The sequence below is a fragment of the Oncorhynchus mykiss genome, chromosome 17, assembly GCF_057628025.1.
Source record: "Oncorhynchus mykiss isolate SJ-2025 chromosome 17, ASM5762802v1, whole genome shotgun sequence".
Classification (NCBI taxonomy): domain Eukaryota; kingdom Metazoa; phylum Chordata; class Actinopteri; order Salmoniformes; family Salmonidae; genus Oncorhynchus; species Oncorhynchus mykiss.
In genome coordinates, this window is record NC_143038.1 from 37,289,573 (window position 1) to 37,308,473 (window position 18,901).

The window sequence follows — 18,901 nt, forward strand, 5'->3', positions numbered from 1 at the left end:
GTAATTGACCCCAACCCTGACTTGGAGAGACTGACTGAGATCAAGACTCTGCTCCTGTGGAAGACTCTGATATGCATTATGATGTGTCAGTAATAATTAAGGAGAGGAACCTCGAACTGTACACTATCGTTTCATTTTAAAAATGACATCGCATTAAAGAAAAGGGCGAACCGTTCTCTTGAAGCAATGTCATGCAGTTTATTCTGAGTGGTGTAATGCTATATGACTGGTTAGCTTGCTGTCGTTGTGCAGACTCCTCCTAAGTCACTTGTTCATTACTCAACCTGTGGTTATTGATGGGTTTGTAGAAAATACTAGAGGTTCCTTCAAATAGGCTTTTGATTGTGATATGCAGAGCGGTGCATGCTTAGCAAAATGTCATAATATAAAAGATATCTCCCCCCTCACACAATGTTACTTCAGTCAGCATGCTCAGCTGAAGACGTCTATCTGACTGTGGTGGTGAGACTTAGCTTCCTTCTTTCACTGTGTGCTACTTCCTTTTCCTCCTCTACAGGAAATGAAGAGAATGTGATAAACGTATATCTCATCTCCACATCAAAGCTTCATCTCACCTACAGGCTTTCATTTAACAACACCTCACTTTCTCTGCTGTTAATTTCCACACTAGTATCTGCTAAACTACACTGGTAGATTCCAATAGCTAAACGATAGTGGGGACAAGCAATAATGTTGGTTGCATTAACACCCCCCCCCCCCCCCCCGTTATTTCCAGGAAGGACCAGAACCTGCTGTCGACAGTGAACTGTTGGTACTTGGTTCTGAACCAGACAAGGAGAGAGAGCAGAGATCATGCTACCCTCAGTGACCTCTACAACAACAACGTCATCTTCCGCCTGGCACACGTCGGAGAGGATGTCATCAGACTTTTCAAAAAGGTCAGGATCCCCCCCCCCCCCCCACTCACACACCACAAGCACACACCACAAGCACATGCACACAGAAGCTGGAGGAGGACGCAGGTGATACAGGGAAAGGAAAGGAATTTGAAGGAGGGAAAGATGAAGTGGAAGCACATAGGGGTGATTACACACACACGCCTGGGATATTAACCTACAGTATGTGCTGTCAGGCTGGGCTAGTACCAACCCTGTCTACCTCTGGATGGCAGACCTACAGCTGAGAGATGTGTTCCCCACCTTCAAATGTCTTTTCTTCCCTTTCTCTGTGTCACCTGCTCCCTCCTCCAGCGTTTCCTGTTCTTCACAACATCTTTGTCTTTCTAAAGTGGTAAAGAAACTACATCTGGTAAACAAACTACAAGTATAATCTCAGCTTCTATCCTGCAATTTTCATGTCATTAAATGACTGAAGGATACATTGCTGCATGAAATGTCCCTGTTAATCTTCACCTAAGTATACACATTAGCTATAGCCTAGGACCCATCAGAGCTATAAAGCATGTCTCAGAGAGAGAGTTAGAGCAGAGAGTGGCCATGGTTCAGGGACTACAGTATGATGGAACGGTCTGGCTGGGGGAAGCACAGATCAGTATCGATCCACAGCAACCGGCTGAGGTCTCACATGATTTATGTCCTCTGGGAATGGATATGCTGTCAGGGGGAGCCGTGATGAGGCTGGGTTACTCTTTCCTGGTGGGTTGTTCCTGCCTGGTGGGCTGAGTTGTTCCTGCCTAATGGGCTGAGTTGTTCCTGCCTAATGGGCTGAGTTGTTCCTGCCTGGTGGGCTGAGTTGTTCCTGCCTGGTGGGCTGAGTTGTTCCTGCCTGGTGGGCTGAGTTGTTCCTGCCTGGTGGGCTGAGTTGTTCCTGCCTGGTGGGCTGAGTTGTTGCTGCCTGGTGGGCAGCTCAGAGACAGGCGGCTGAGTAATTTCCTGTTGAAAAATGATAAAATCTCTCCCACTGCTGTTGAGTTGTGGTGTAAAGTCTGTTACAATGTCAAGGATGATAGCAGTAGCACCATCTATGCCAGGGTTCCCCAACTGATGGATTTGGCCCACAGGTGGTATTATTTGGCCCCTCACATTTTCTGATATTTTTTTTTGTTTTGTCATGGTTGCACCTAAGTGCAACCAACCATCTAAGGGCAGTCACATGGCCGTGACTGTAAAAACACCAGGAAATCAGCTCCAAAGTTATTTTAATTTTGCAAATCTGTCCTCAGGTATTCCCACACTAAGAGACCAATGTTAGCATGGTTTGAAATGGTTATTTTAGTCATATGTTATATCTGTGTGGGCTTTTTGAGGTCAATTTTCAGTCTACAAACGATTTGTAATTGTTCCGGCCCGCCGATCATCCGCTCAAGAAAAAAATCGTCCTGGGCTGATCCCTGATCTATGCATTCCATACCACATACCATCCGGGTTCAATGTAGAAGCAAATATTGTGCAACATGAATATACTAAACTAAAAATAATGCTAATGAATACTGTTTAAGTTGTTCTTATATGCATAAATGTAGTGTTGCTGCCATAGCACCAATCTCTGAGGAAAGTGGAGTTCATTAGGCCTAACTCACTGCTGCTGGGCATAACAACCCATGGCCGTGACAACCTACCACCACTGACGCCTAAATACTGCTCTTTTAACCAGTAACACACTCTGTAGTGTATTACTGAAGAGGAATACCGTTCCTACTCGTACAGGATTATTTAAACCACTCTGCCTTCCATACTTCCTCGTCTATTAGCTGCCTGCCTGTACACAGCCTTTTTCATAAATAGAGAGAAACAACATGTCGTGGTGTTCAGTCATCTTTCCCATACAGACACGTCAAAGGGAAACGCGTCTCTTCCATACAGACACATAATCCCGGGGAAAGCGATGTATTCATGCCTCAGGGAAACAACCAGGTCTGTTAATGGTAAACATGTTCTTCCTGTCACCTGTGAGATTGATTTGCACACTTCATGCTTCCTCTGCTTCTTTTCAGAGCAAAGACATCGGGGTGCAGATGCACGAGGAGTTGGTAAAAGTCACGAATGAGCTCTACACTGTGAGTAAACATGTCACTCTCTCGCTCGTCCCTCTTTCTTTCTGTCTCTCTCTCTGTTGCCTCTCTCGCCCCTCTTTCTTTCTCTCGCTCTCTCTCGCCCCTCTTTCTTTCTTTCTGTCTGTCTCTCTCTCTTGCCGCTCTCTCTCTCTCTCTTTCCCCTCTTTCTTTCTCACGCTCTCGGCCTTGCTCTTTTTTCTCTCTCTCTCTCTCCTTCCTTTTCTCTTCCGCAATCTCTTTGTACTGTAAAGTGTCTCCTTCCATCCACTCCCCATGTTTGTTAGTTAGCCTCCTGAAGCTTACGCCATTCCGCTAGACCCACCTCAGACCCTCTGACTCTCTGCTCTGTTGTCTCTGGGTTGCCCAGGATCTGCCCAGAGCAGAATAGCGTTATCAGCACTCCAGCAGCACAGCCTTGCTGCACAGGTCATTTCTTTCTGCCCTGGAGGACATTAAGAATTAGCATTTTTCCTCCCGCTGTGAGAGAAGTTGTAGTTGAAGGAGAAACTGTACTTGCCATTGGCTCTGCTCCAAGCCGACTCAGCAGTTTCCACTGCAGTGGAGGTCTGCTCGCTGCCAAGGTGCGTCGTCACATATTTACATATTCAGCCCGTGCTACACAGGATCAAACACAGATCTGTTGTTAAAGTTAATTGGCATCCTTCTCTTCTGTCTGTGAATTGAATGTGTACATGAAGAGTATGCATAAGAAAATGCACACAATCATGAATGCGCAAAGACACCTTTCCCAGGTTATGTTTCAGTTTGATTTGATGAAACCAAATCAAATTGCATTTGTCTCATGCGCCGAATACAACAAGTGTAGACTTTACACTTTACACTCACAAGCCCTTTCCCAACAATGCAGTTAAAAAGTAAGAACATTACAAATGGATTAAAAGAAAATAGTAACACAATAAAATAACAATAGCGAGGCTATATATAAGTTATATACAAGGAGTACCAGTACCGAGTCGTGTACTGGGGTACGAAGTAGTTGGGGTGATGGATTTAGGTAATATGTACGTGTAGGTTTGGTTAGGTGATTGATTGATTTGAAGTACAATGTACATGTAGGTAGGTGTTTAATTAACTGTTCAACAGTCTTATGGCTTTGGGGTAGTCCACGATCAGCTTCTTTTGTCTTCCTGACGTTGTGTGATTTGATGTGTGTGCTTGTGCATGCGTGAATGTGTGTTTGTGACAGGAAGGCACTCATTTGTGAAATGTGATGCCTATTTCTGGCATGCCAGGGCATTGCTCTGTAACACAGACAGTATGGACTCTATCGGCTGTTTAGCCAGAGTCCTGGATTACAATCAATATGTAGAGAATGACATTGTCCACCAGCCAGACAGCTAAACCAGCAGCCACGTTACAGAGGCTGGTATTATATCAATTGTATTAGAATGTTGATCCTGTTCGTTTGTTTTGGTTGGAACACTGTGTTGAAATGGACATAGAGTGGCTGTGACTGACTCGTGTCGACACATGCAGTGTCTGTCCATTCACATCCCTCAGATAGATATTTAAGTGTTGTAGGCAGGCCAGTGAGCATTGGTAAAATAACACGACCACAATGTGCAGCAGCAAGCATGCAACCAATTGAAAATGCCTGGGCTTTAAATGCACTAAATGGCCGCATGAAGAATGATTCTGCATGACATACAACAGAATGATGCAGATTTTCATTGATTTTGCTTTTTATCATATGTACGCCTCATTATACGTTCACCTGCACGCAGTCGGTGACATAGTTAATAGCTAGTACTTGTACATACTGGTACATGTTTTATGTACAGTGTTGATGCATAATGCACAATTGAGCGCCAGCTCGGCTTCAACACGTCCCCAGCTTGATCTAACTTCAAGTCAGAACCAAAGGCTCCTCTCTTGTTTCACACCCAGCAGCAGCCAGAGGAATGAGGAAAGGTTCTCTGTGACTCTGCTCGAGAAAAAGATCTCTGTAACCTTGGCTACAACAATCTTCCTGCTGGTTTCACTTGCGCTCTCCTCATCATCGATTACCTCAGTCAGAGTTGCTAGGAGACGTGTAAGAGAGAGGGTGAGTTTGTAGTGCGTGAGGGGAGGGAAACAGAACAGAAGTAACCTAATTTTAGCACCCGGTCACAAATCCTTAACAGATTTGACAGTAGCTGCCTTTCTGTGTTCTCATTCCGTTTACAGGACACGCGGATTAGTATGCCGAATCCTAACTTTAGATATGCACGTCTAACCAATCTCCCGTTGACGTTGTCTGTTACACGCTTATCGTGATGTTTTAGTGTATTGCCTCGTTACTCCGTTGAGTTAGTCTCGTGACCAATGTCAACTTCCAGACCACGAGCCTTGACGTGAACTTCGTGTACATGTAGTTGATTTTTAATGTTCTGTACGATGTCCTGTTTTAATGTGCTGTACGATGTCCTGTTTTATTGTTCTGTACGATGTCCTGTTTTATTGTTCTGTACGATGTCCTGTTTTAATGTGCTGTACGATGTCCTGTTTTATTGTGCTGTACGATGTCCTGTTTTATTGTTCTGTACGATGTCCTGTTTTATTGTTCTGTACGATGTCCTGTTTTAATGTGCTGTACGATGTCCTGTTTTATTGTGCTGTACGATGTCCTGTTTTATTGTGCTGTACGATGTCCTGTTTTATTGTGCTGTACGATGTCCTGTTTTATTGTGCTGTACGATGTCCTGTTTTATTGTGCTGTACGATGTCCTGTTTTATTGTGCTGTACGATGTCCTGTTTTATTGTGCTGTACAATGTCCTGTTTTATTGTTCTGTACGATGTCCTGTTTTAATGTGCTGTACGATGTCCTGTTTTATTGTGCTGTACGATGTCCTGTTTTATTGTGCTGTACGATGTCCTGTTTTATTGTGCTGTACGATGTCCTGTTTTATTGTGCTGTACGATGTCCTGTTTTATTGTGCTGTACGATGTCCTGTTTTATTGTGCTGTACGATGTCCTGTTTTATTGTGCTGTACAATGTCCTGTTTTATTGTTCTGTACAATGTCCTGTTTTTTTGTTCTGTACGATGTCCTGTTTTATTGTTCTGTACGATGTCCTGTTTTATTGTTCTGTACGATGTCCTGTTTTATTGTTCTGTACGATGTCCTGTTTTATTGTTTTGTACGATGTCCTGTTTTAATGTGCTGTACGATGTCCTGTTTTATTGTGCTGTACGATGTCCTGTTTTATTGTGCTGTACGATGTCCTGTTTTATTGTGCTGTACGATGTCCTGTTTTATTGTGCTGTACGATGTCCTGTTTTATTGTTCTGTACGATGTCCTGTTTTATTGTTCTGTACGATGTCCTGTTTTAATGTGCTGTACGATGTCCTGTTTTATTGTTCTGTACGATGTCCTGTTTTAATGTGCAGTACGATGTCCTGTTTTATTGTTCTGTACGATGTCCTGTTTTAATGTGCTGTACGATGTCCTGTTTTAATGTGCTGTACGATGTCCTGTTTTAATGTTCACACTGACACACCGCTCTAACCCTTGTCGTCCTCCTGTCCCTGGGTAGGTGATGAAGACCTACCACATGTACCACGCCGAGAGCGTCAGCGCCGAGAGCAAGCTGAAGGAGGCGGAGAAACAGGAAGAGAAGCAGATTGGCAAGGCCAATGAGGTCAGCACCAGCCTCATGCGCCACGACGACCGCCCACAGCGACGCAGCTCCGTCAAGAAGATGGAGAAGATGAAGGAGAAGGTGTGGCTTGGGCTGAGTGTGTGTGTGTGTGTGTGTTCTCCCAATTGTCTGTAAAAGCTCTGAGGACTTGGATGCATTAGCCTCTGACATTTAATCAGTTAATGTACAGTATATACTAATGACCAGAAACATTAACTGGTTTTGTTGCCGTGGTGAGACTCGACCTCTTGTTTCATATGTCGCATGTAAATTATTTTGATCAGATTAGACTTCCATAGATGGAACAAAATGTTTTACACCCTTGGTATAAGAATCCTTTTAGAGAGAGATCATCTATGGTTTACTGATTTTTGTCTCTCTGTCTCCCTCTCTTCTTCTCCCTCTCTCCCCAGAGACAAGCCAAATACTCTGAAAACAAGCTGAAGTGCACTAAAGCCCGGAACGACTATTTGTTGAACCTGGCCGCGACCAATGCTCTGGTGGCCAAATATTACATCCACGATGTCTCTGACATGATAGATGTGAGTGGGTGGTACAGGACATGCTGATTACAACAACATGAGAATGGTAGAATCCATTTGGTACACAAAAGCCCAGTAGCATCTTGTAAAACAGGGTATTTTATTCAAAGTTAGCGTTCTATTGATTGCAATGAATAATAGATACAATAGTTTGATTGATTGAAGCAGAGTAGCATCTGACACAGTATCTCCTATTTTGTTTGAAGTTAGCATTTTATTGATTGCAATGGATTTAATGAATAATTGATACAGTAAGATAGTTTGATAGATGGAAGCATAATAGCGTCTCGTGACACAGTATCTCTCCCCATTGGTTTGGGAAATAACATTATGTGCTTCCCAATGGTGGTAACCATAGAAATATAATTACTAGAACAGACATTTCCATTGTAGTAGTTCTAATTCTATGGTAATGACAGTATTTGGTATACATATTTAGTAGACATTTGAGGAACGATTGTCAGGTTCTAGATGGAAAAAAAACAATGATTGTGAATGTGACTTTTATGACTGGGTAGTTTTCCTACTCATCCCAACCTGGGTGAGGTTTATGGTTATTGCTGTCATAATGACTGTGTATTTTCCCTGTCTGTGACCTGGGGAAAGGGTTAGTTATTTCTATGGTAATGACTGTGTGTCGTGTTGTCCATGCCTCCCCCCAGTGCTGTGACATGGGCTACCATGCCAGCCTGGCGCGGACCCTGAGGACCTACCTGTCTGCAGAGTACAGCCTGGAGACATCCCGCCACGAGGGGCTGGACCAGCTGGAGGGGGCCGTGGATGCCATGGATGTCAGAGGGGACAAACACAGGGTCATGGACATGCACAGTCAGATCTTCTGCCCGCCCACACGCTTCGACTACCAGCCACACATGGGCGATGAGGTGAGGGAGGCGGAGGGTGCGTGATTGGAGGGGTGATTGTAACAGCAATGCCAGGGTCGAAAATATACTGCTGAAAGTTCTGTTTTTTTTTCAAGCAGATTTTCTCTCTACTCAGCCTCTCTGGCTCCTTTTGTCTGTCTTGACTTGAGGTTTCAAGTGCAACATTGTATCAAATCAATCAACTGGGTCTGGCCTGAAGCTGTCTCTAGTGAACTTTGCAACATTCTATCAACTCGCCTATTCCAGGCCTTCAAGGTTCCCCATGCCAGTGAGCTTGGGTCAGACAGCTGTTTTTGTGCAAGGGAAAGGTATTTTATGACTTTTCCACTGGATATATGGCATCATCAGATCATGGTATTTTGCTCTTTCACACCGAGGCTTGGTTATTATTGAGGAGGAGATTGCTGGAAATCATTTTCAAATAGGAACTATTAGGCTATCATCTGCAAAGATGTTTTTTTTTTTTTAAAACAAGACTTCATTGACTTACTCTTACTGTGTGGGGTGAAGAAATAATGACTGAAAAGCTCAGCTTATTAGTGGTAGATATGGTGAGTTAAGACCAGCAGAAAACATCCCCAAATGGGCACTTTCCTACATATGTGCGCAGCAGGCCAGGTAGGCTACTTCTGTGCTTGCTCCCTCAACATGAACAAGACAGAGAAACCAGACCCATGCTCATTGCTCACATGGAGCACTCCAAACAAAAGATGATGAAAAATATTGGCAAAACTCGTAAATGATAAATACGAAATTAACCTAAACTTGTTTCTCACAAGTGTAGCAGGTTGTGAACTCTGCAAAACGCATTTCCACCCCAAGAATGAGAATGGTAAATGACTGTAGGCCTAATTAGTAATACAATGCATTAACAGAAATGAATGTAACCAAATGACGGGCATTAACGGTACATTTTACTACTGGTGACGTACAGTATGTCATGGGAATGGATCATGATGAACAATCAAAGGGCAAATAAAACAATGAATGTTCAAAATAATTGGTGGGAGACAGTTGAGTGCGTTCTGGAGAGAGACGCGCCTGTAGTCTTATTTTCGTCCCTTGTCTCAACATTTAAAAATATACACATCTTCACACATATGCTTTTTCACTGACAGCTGCAACTCAATAATCAACTAGGCCTTTTGCCACCTGGGCTGCCTATGAAAGACTTCCTCATATGCCATTTCTCTCCTGTTCTATTGGTTTTCATATCAACTTTCTTTTGTTGTCCAGAAGCCAAAGGCACAATCCTAGTCATATTAGCAACCCGTCCTAGTCTTTCTAAGTAGATTTTCATCTCTGTCATATACCGCTGGCATCAGGTTCACTGTTTAGAATCCCGCAAATGATTGAAAATTACGTTTTATTGGCTGCTTTATTGCAGGAGTTGCATGTTCTGTTAAAATGAATTACCATAATGTTGTTAGGTTCTGATTAGAGTAATAACTCAACGGACACTGTGAAAGCTTAAACCCAAGTTTATTCTTCCCAAAGGAACGAACAGCTGAATCGATGAAAACATATTCACCCAAGCACTATTGTTTAACTCTTTCTCCTATGCTGTGTCTCCTCCTACCCATCTGAACAACCAATGTATCTCTGTTGCTAGACAGAACCTTAGTGATATCTGTTCTTCCTCACTTCATCTGACCTGGCCTCTACCCCAAAGTGCTCACTCCTCACCAACGCAAGGCTGTCATGGTGACTGGCACCAGACTGTCTCTCTTCTCCTCCCATAGGATCCCTGATGGCTAACAATAACATATCCTGAAATAATGTAAACGTTATACATTACCCTCTCTCTCTCTCTCTCTCTCTCTCAGTGATATGAAAAAGTATATTTCCTATTCTCAGAACCCAACCATGTAAATGTTATTTCTGTCATTCTGAGCAACGGGGGTAGACGCCCTAATGGGTTACGACCCCAATGCATATGGGTCCTGTAAATTTCTCAAATGGCCAGTCAATTTAAATCTTTAAATCACCTTGTCCGGCGCCACATGTTCTTAACGGAAACCCTGATCTCTATCTACAGTATCCATACATCTAATCTAATCAATCTTCACCAGGTGTGTCAGGTGAGTGCCCAGCAGCCGGTGCAGACGGAGCTCCTGATGCGTCACCACCAGCTCCAGTCCCGCCTGGGCACGCTCAAGATAGAGAACGAGGAGGTGAGCTCTAACCCTAACATGGTCACATGGTCAGAGTCAGCAAACTTACCACCTGGGCCATGTTCAGTAGGTAAAACTTGTGGAACATTGTAGATAGGAATGCCATGAGTATTGTCCTTATTGTACATGTCAGAGAATGTTACAAAAAGGTACCACATCGTTGATTCTTAATAGACAGAAATTAGCAAGTGAGAAGGATAAATTATACATGTCTATGTTTTTTAAATGTTAAACCCACAAACTTAGTCAATCCCCCAAAAACCGAAGTCCAATGGTCACTTTATGGACGCTATAGTCTCGTTTTAATCCGATGTCTAGACTAGGTAGGCACAGAAAATACTCTTAAAACTCAATTGCTAATAACCCTGTTAAAAAGTCCGGTAACGGCCGGACGGCTCATGATGAAAGGCGAGGAGTGTGTTGTGTACCTCCAAGTTGCTTTGCGATTTTTCATCTAGATTGGTATCATATTGGCTTAGATATGATAGTAGGGAGATTTGAATTTAACATTGAGCTTCATCCAATACCGATACTATTGTGTGTTACTCAAGTTGTGTCCTGCTGAACATTATAGGGAAAAACATGCATACAGGATATGGAAACATTCAGTATGTTAAAACTGATATACTGTCAGTCTTTTCTTGTCTCTTCAGAAATCCATCTAGGCAGAGGCCTATAGGCAAACATTGTGACTCATGTTTAGATGCACATCATGAATACTCAAACAGACAGGCTTATATCCACTCAGGGCCAACAGATGACCTCAGCAGCTCTGGTGAACCACACACTGACTGCATTACTGTACTGTTGACCATGCTCATGTCGGCTGGAGGCGTTCTCCTACTCACACTATAATGAAGCGCGCGCGTACACACTCTCACACACACACACACACACAGTCCCTCCCTCTCACAAACATTCACACACACAATAATGCATTCACACACACTCTCTCTCACAAGCAAAGTGTAGCCCCTGGGATCGCCTCTCATCTAACAAGCGGGCAGGGGAGCCCCTACTTTATGAGGACTGTCACCCAAGCAGTGTTCATGCACAATACATCTTCTAAACTGACGAAGGTGTGGCCCTAGGGTTGACTCTCATCTTCCATCTCTTCCCCGTCGCCCACCAAACCAGGCAGGCAGCCAGGCCCTAGCAATGAGCACTACATCCAGGCCTCCAGCTTCAGAGCCTGTCTGCCTGCCTGCTGGCTTCATGCTGCTGCAGTGATTCAGACAGATGTGTGTAAAGGTCACCATATTTGTGCTATGCGTTCAGCTTATCTCCTATGAATATGGAGGTGCTCCCTCTGCTCAGTTCCTCTCCCTCTCACACAGACAGAACACCAGTTATCTTCCTAATTATCTTCACACGGTCACACACTCACACCAGAAAACATGTCCCCTACCGGGCTGACTGAACTTTACATTATATATTATGCAAGCGGTTGTAGGATGTAGTACTGTGATCAAGATGGTGTCTGCAGAAGTCATACTAGTGTAGATGTGGGACATTTTGTTTTTTAATTTTACATTTAGCTCTTAAAGGAAAAATCGACTCAAACTATCTTTTGGTATTTGTTTCATTAGTCCACTGTTGATACAGTCCCATACAGATTTAAGAGCATTATACAATTCCAATTGAAGTCTCATTGTGTGCAAGGAAAACACTGTGAATATTGATGTTGTGACACCGTTTAATAATGACTCTTCCCTTTTTGTATTTCTTAGGTAAGAAAGACCCTGGATGCCACCATGCAGACGCTACAGGACATGCTGACGGTCGAGGACTTTGATGTGTCTGAGGCTTTCCAGCACAGCCAGTCTACTGAGTCGGTCAAGTCTGCCTCGTCCGACTCCTACATGAGCAAGGTCAACGTTGCTAAGAGACGAGCCAACCAGCAGGAGACGGAGGGCTTCTACTTCACTGTGAGTGGCTCTGATAAGTCACTTGACTTAAGACTTCACTGTGATTGGCTTTGACAACTAACTACGCTTACAAAGCATTTTTTCTTCTCATTTGTATGAATGTTTCCTGGTACAGTACCTTGCAAAAGTTTTCATCCCCCTTGGCGTTTTTTGTATTTTGTTTAAATAGATTTTTATTTGGATTTCATGTAATGGACATACACAAAATAGTCCAAATTGGTGAAGTGAAATGAAAAAAAATGGAAAAAACCGGAAATGAGGTGCGCGCATGTGTATTCACCCCCTTTGCTATGTATATGTATTCACCCCCTTTGCCCCTAAATAAGATGCAACCAATTACCTTCCGAAGTCACATAATTAGTTATATAAAGTCCATCTGTGTGCAATCTGTTTGTCACATGATCTGTCACATGATCTCAGTATATATACACTTGTTCTGAAAGGCCTCAGAGTCTGCAACACCACCAAGCAAGGGGCAATACCAAGCAAGCGGCACCATGAAGACCAAGGAGCTCTCCAAACAGGTCAGGGACAAAGTTGTGGAGAAGTACAGATCAGGGTTGGGTTATAAAAAAAATATCATAAACTTTGAATGTCCCACGGAGCACCATTAAATCCATTATTAAAACATGGAAAGAATATGGCAACACCACAAACCTGCCAAGAGTGGGCCGCCCACCAGAACTCACAGACCAGGCAAGGAGGGCATTAATCAGAGAGGCAACAAAGAGACCAAAGATAACCCTGAAGGAGCTGCAAAGCTCCACAGCTGAGATTGGAGTATCTGTCCATAGGACCACTTTAAGCCGTACACTCCACAGAGCTGGGCTTTACGGAAGAGTGGCCAGAAAAAAGCAAGCAAACACTTTTGGTGTTTGCCAAAAGGCATGTGGGAGACTCCCCAAACATATGGAAGAAAGTACTCTGGTCAGATAAGACTAAAATGTAGCTTTTCTGGCCATCAAGGAAAACCCTATGTCTGGCGCAAACCCAACACCTTGCATCACCCCGAGAACACCATCCCATGCTGTGGGGATGTTTTTCATCGGCAGGGACTGGGAAACTGGTCAGAATTGAAACCATGATGGATGGCGCTAAATACATGGAAATTCTTGAGGGAAACCTGTTTCAGTCATCCAGAGATTTGAGACTAGGACGGAGATTCACCTTCCAGCAGGACAATGACCCTAAGCATACTGATAAAGCAACACTCAGGTGGTTCAAGGGGAAACATTTAAATGTCTTGGAATGGCCTAGTCAAAGCCCAGACCTCAATCCAATTCAGAATCTGTGGTATGACTTAGTTTGTTGTACACCAGTGGAACTCATCCAACTTGAAAGTGCTGGAGCAGTTTTGCTTTGAAGAATGGGAAAAAAATCCCAGTGGCTAGATGTGCCAAGCTTATAGAGACATACCCCAAGAGACTTGCATTTGTAATTGTGTCAATGTAGGTATGTGTGAGGTAGGTATGTAGGTATGTGATGGCAGGGAGCTCAGCCCAGCTTGGCCCCAGAACATTGTCATCATGGGTTCAATTCCCACAGGGATCACATAAGTTACTTTACAAAAAGTATAATAGTGTCATACATTATTATTATTGTATTAACACAACTTACAGTGCATTAGAAATGCTTTTTTCATCTTTCTTAATTAATTACATACTGATATTAGAGTACTTATGCTACTCAAGTTTAGTGACTTTCTCCAGTGTTCATCATTATGCAGCGTTATGCCCTGTGGAATTCAGACAGGCAACCATCTGGTTGTGAATTCATTTGACTGGTATTATCGTCAGGCTTTGCTGATACAAGTCATGCAAATTAAATATGAAATTAACCTTTGCTGTAATGCAGCACTGACTGTAGCCTACAGTTGCAAGTGTGGTCCTGTGTGACTCAGTTTGTAAGAGTGTGGCATTAGCTAGGATTGCCACGGTCGCAGGTTCAATTCCTGCAAGGATTACATATTAAACATTAATTCACTTACTGTACTACTTACTATAAATTGCTTTGGATAAAAGTGTCCCCTAAATGTCATATTACACATTGTAAAATTATTTTCTCTCTCTCTCTCTCTCTTTCTCTCTCTCTTTGCATTCTCTGTCTCTCTCTGCCTGTATAGAAATTTAAAGAGTACCTGAATGGCAGCAACCTTATAGTTAAACTACAGGCCAAGCATGATCTACTGAAGCAGACGCTAGGAGAAGGTGAGAACAACTCTCCTGTTACAATGTTGTTGTGCCACTTCTGGATCACAATGCCGTTCATTGGGCCTTCACCGCCCTTTTAAAGCGCTAGCAGCAGCTTGCCAGTCATCTTATGGAGCAAACATTGTTGTTTTATTAAATAAACTTAACTGCAATCAGCTACCAGTAAGAGAACCATATTGTATACACTCCCCTACGTATTTATTTGGACAGTGAGCTAAAACTTAACATTTTGGTCTATACTCCAGCATTTTGGATTTGAGATCAAATGTTTAATATGAGGCAACAGTACAGAATGTCACCTTTTTTTTGAGGGTATTTTCATATCTGTTTTACTGTTTAGAAATGAAAGCATTTTATGTATCTTGTTCTCCCATTTGAAGGTGTCATAAGTATTTGGACAAGTTCAATCATATGATAATGAATTAAATGGTTAATAATTATGACTGACATGCTAACTTTTCACCATTACCAATAACATGAGAGGTTTTCATTTTATTAGGAGGGGAAGTTTATGATATTTATGCCTATTAACTTTCTCACTCATCAATATAAACGATTCAGTCATGATTATCCATAATCATGGTAGTATCCACAGTAATGTAGAAGTGCTCAGAAACATATATTCCTATTTACAATAAAAGTCACTCAAATGCAAATGTTATTTACCATTTATTTCTATTGGTCACAACATAATCTGAAACACAACCCCAACAAACTGCAAATGCCCCCAAAAGGTGTGTAGAGTCACAAGCTTGATGTAGTCATTGCATGCTAGAAATATTGGACCAAATACTAAATACTTTTGACACCTTTTAAGTTGATACAAGATACATAAAGTGCTTTCATTTCTAAACGGTGAAAGAAATGTGTATGAAAATACCCTCAAATAAAAGGTGAAATTCTGTACTGTCGCTTCATATAAAACATTTGATCTCAAATCCAAAATGCTGTGGTTTAGAGCCAAAATAAAAGTTTTATCCTATCTAACATTTAGGATTTGGCACATTTTTCAATATATAGTTGAACATAATATACTCTACGGGCATATCAAAGTTCCAGAGTGGGATCTCTGCTAATTCTTGGAAGTCCAACAAATATCGCTATCTAGTTGTAAATCACAGATGGCCTTGTATATTGTTGGCTTCCTTCAGCAATTCAGTATGTACTGTTTCAGTTTCAATGACTAAATATTTTTTTTGGGAAAATTGATGAATGTAGCTAACTAAGGCTGGGAATGCCAATACAATCAGACGAGCATGGGGAATGATCACAAGTCAGTCATAACGTGGCTAATATGCTAGCTTATCTATTTATGTAGATATTTATTTGGCAAGCTAAAACCAGAGAGCCTAACATTAGCTAGCTAGCCAACTGCTGGGAGGATGTTATGTCATTGGATGAGTGGGTGTGTGGTCGACTCCCCCCCCCCCCCCCCATATAATTTTTCTCTGGCTACAGGTAGAGATGCAGGCAGGGCCGGGACCAGACCTAATCAATTGGACGGGCATTTCATTTCTATAGGCGGGCCCGTTTCCTTCACCGGACCCCCTGCGTGCACGCGCTTTCTCAAGTTTGTTTTATAATAAACAACCATTAAGACCCTAGGCAGCTTGAGGCTTACAATGTATCCGACCATTTCTATCGATCTGCGTGCCAGTTATAATTATTGTTATATGTGCATTTTTGTGGAACAGTTTTATTCCAATAATAACGTTTTCGTTTCTCAAAATGATTTTCACGTGGTTAATCATAAAAATCTGAATGAAAATTATACAAATCTAAAAGTTAAAACGCAACTAATGCAAGAGCACCAGCCTTTGCCATATGGACACATTGATACACCGTGTTCCATTGGACGCAAAAAAATTGCACTTGGAACTCAGAGAGAGCCTGCCTATAGGCCAGTGGTCCCCAACCGGTCGATCGCGATCGATCGCATTCCTAGTCGGTCACCAAGAGTTTCTGTATTAAAAAATTTAAAAAAGAACATAAATCCTTGCGTTCCTGTTTTTTGTATTTGTTTCATTGTGTTGCCGGTAGATGCACTTGATTCTGCAGCCCTAGCGCCAGGTAAGGCAAAACGTTCCCATTTTGAACCATTTCATGTGTCTGAAGTTAGAACTCCACCTTCCTGACAAGCCCAGAGAGCAAATCAAGTGCACATATAGTCCTACCGCTGTCCAATCGGATAGCTCAGATCACCGTGTCTGCACAGTTTCCTCGAGCCATAGGCTGGAAAAAGAAGCCTTGAACGCACAGCAAAGTTGATACTGAGATTTCAAAACTAGAGAGAGACAATTGAGTGAGACTCTCTCCATGACTAGAGAGAGACAATTGAGTGAGACTCTCTCCATGACTAGAGAGAGACAATTGAGTGAGACTCTCTCCATGACTAGAGAGAGACTCAATGAATGTAGCAAAGAGCTGCTGCAAAGAGCTGCTGTTTTTATGTGCAAGTTCCTGTTTGTTGTTATTCCGTACTGTTAACACTTTTTTATAAGCCATAAAATATGCGTTCTCCTTACTTCCACATGTTACAACCAGCACTGCAGCTGCTATGAATGAGTATAGCAAAGTGCTCCAATAATTTTACTTTATTATTAGCGTCTTGTATCTTTTTAATATTCAGGAATACTTCATAGGAGTAACAGCATGGTTTGCTGCATTAGGCAGAAATAATGCAGTGCGACTTGAGTTTCAGCTGGAAGACTGTCCCCTTTTCTCAGCGGAGGGAAGGAGGGCGGAGGACGGTGAGTCGGGTGAGAGGAGGGAAGGAGGGCGGGGGACAGTGAGTCGGGTGAGAGGAGGGAAGGAGGGCGGGGGACGGTGAGTCGGGTGAGAGGAGGGAAGGAGGGCGGGGGACGGTGAGTCGGGTGAGAGGAGGGAAGGAGGGCGGGGGACAGTGAGTCGGGTGAGAGGAGGGCGGGGGACGGTGAGTCGGGTGAGAGGAGGGAAGGAGGGCGGGGGACGGTGAGTCGGGTGAGAGGAGGGAAGGAGGGCGGGGGACGGTGAGTCGGGTGAGAGGAGGGAAGGAGGGCGGGGGACGGTGAGTCGGGTGAGAGGAGGGAAGGAGGGCGGGGGACGGTGAGTCGGGTGAGAGGAGGGAAGGAGGGCGGGGGACGGTGAGTCGGGTGAGAGGAGGGAAGGAGGGCGGGGGACGGTGAGTCGGGTGAGAGGAGGGAAGGAGGGCGGGGGACGGTGAGTCGGGTGAGAGGAGGGAAGGAGGGCGGGGGACGGTGAGTCGGGTGAGAGGAGGGAAGGAGGGCGGGGGACGGTAAGGAGGGCGGGGGACGGTGAGTCGGGTGAGAGGAGGGAAGGAGGGCGGGGGACGGTGAGTCGGGTGAGAGGAGGGAAGGAGGGCGGGGGACGGTGAGTCGGGTGAGAGGAGGGAAGGAGGGCGGGGGACGGTGAGTCGGGTGAGAGGAGGGAAGGAGGGCGGGGGACGGTGAGTCGGGTGAGAGGAGGGCGGGGGACGGTGAGTCGGGCGAGAGGAGGGAAGGAGGGCGGGGGACGGTGAGTCGGGCGAGAGGAGGGAAGGAGGGCGGGGGACGGTGTGTCGGGCGAGAGGAGGGAAGGAGGGCGGGGGACGGTGAGTCGGGCGAGAGGAGGGAAGGAGGGCGGGGGACGGTGAGTCGGGTGAGAGGAGGGAAGGAGGGCGGGGGACGGTGAGTCGGGTGAGAGGAGGGAAGGAGGGCGGGGGACAGTGAGTCGGTGAGAGGAGGGAAGGAGGGCGGGGGACGGTGAGTCGGGTGAGAGGAGGGAAAGAGGGCGGGGGACGGTGAGAGGAGGGAAGGAGGGCGGGGGACGGTGAGTCGGGTGAGAGGAGGGCGGGGGACGGTGAGTCGGGCGAGAGGAGGGAAGGAGGGCGGGGGACGGTGAGTCGGGCGAGAGGAGGGAAGGAGGGCGGGGGACGGTGTGTCGGGCGAGAGGAGGGAAGGAGGGCGGGGGACGGTGAGTCGGGTGAGAGGAGGGAAGGAGGGCGGGGGACGGTGAGTCAGGTGAAAGGAGGGCGGGGGACGGTGAGTCGGGTGAGAGGAGGGAAGGAGGGCGGGGGACGGTGAGTCGGGTGAGAGGAGGGAAGGAGGGCGGGGGACGGTGAGTCGGGTGAGAGGAGGGAAGGAGGGCGGGGGACGGTGAGTCGGGTGAGAGGAGGGAAGGAGGGCGGGGGACGGTGAGTCGGGTGAGAGGAGGGAAGGAGGGCGGGGGACGGTGAGTCGGGTGAAAGGAGGGCGGGGGACGGTGAGTCGGGTGAGAGGAGGGAAGGAGGGCGGGGGACGGTGAGTCGGGTGAGAGGCAGCCTCACCGCTGCTCCCTCCCTCCCCCTCAGACTGACCATCAGATTCAGTCCAGTAAAAATAAGCACATTATTATGCTCACTTAGCTGTGCCTCCACAAGTAATACAACAAATTATCCTTTACGAGTGTGATCATAAACCGGAAAAAAAATTAAGTATAATTTCAAAATGGTCTGCGAAGAACAACATTTGTATGGCAATTCAAGCTTAGCCTATATGCAGTGATAATGTATTGGGCCTATAGCCTACT

At 44.8% G+C, this 18,901-nt stretch overlaps 1 protein-coding gene across 4 annotated transcripts in view; it reads left to right on the forward strand.

The window, feature by feature from the left end:
• LOC110493210 (SLIT-ROBO Rho GTPase-activating protein 3) overlaps window positions 1-18,901 on the forward strand; it is a 68,308-nt gene that overhangs the window by 27,365 nt on the left and 22,042 nt on the right. For all 4 annotated transcript variants that reach the window (XM_036950127.2, XM_036950128.2, XM_036950129.2 and 1 more), the window contains exons 3-10: window positions 737-899; window positions 2,915-2,977; window positions 6,514-6,699; window positions 7,032-7,160; window positions 7,823-8,044; window positions 10,117-10,218; window positions 11,949-12,146; window positions 14,269-14,353. In XM_036950127.2, coding sequence (XP_036806022.1) covers window positions 737-899; window positions 2,915-2,977; window positions 6,514-6,699; window positions 7,032-7,160; window positions 7,823-8,044; window positions 10,117-10,218; window positions 11,949-12,146; window positions 14,269-14,353 — 1,148 coding nt within the window. The remainder of the gene's footprint in view (window positions 1-736; window positions 900-2,914; window positions 2,978-6,513; window positions 6,700-7,031; window positions 7,161-7,822; window positions 8,045-10,116; window positions 10,219-11,948; window positions 12,147-14,268; window positions 14,354-18,901) is intronic.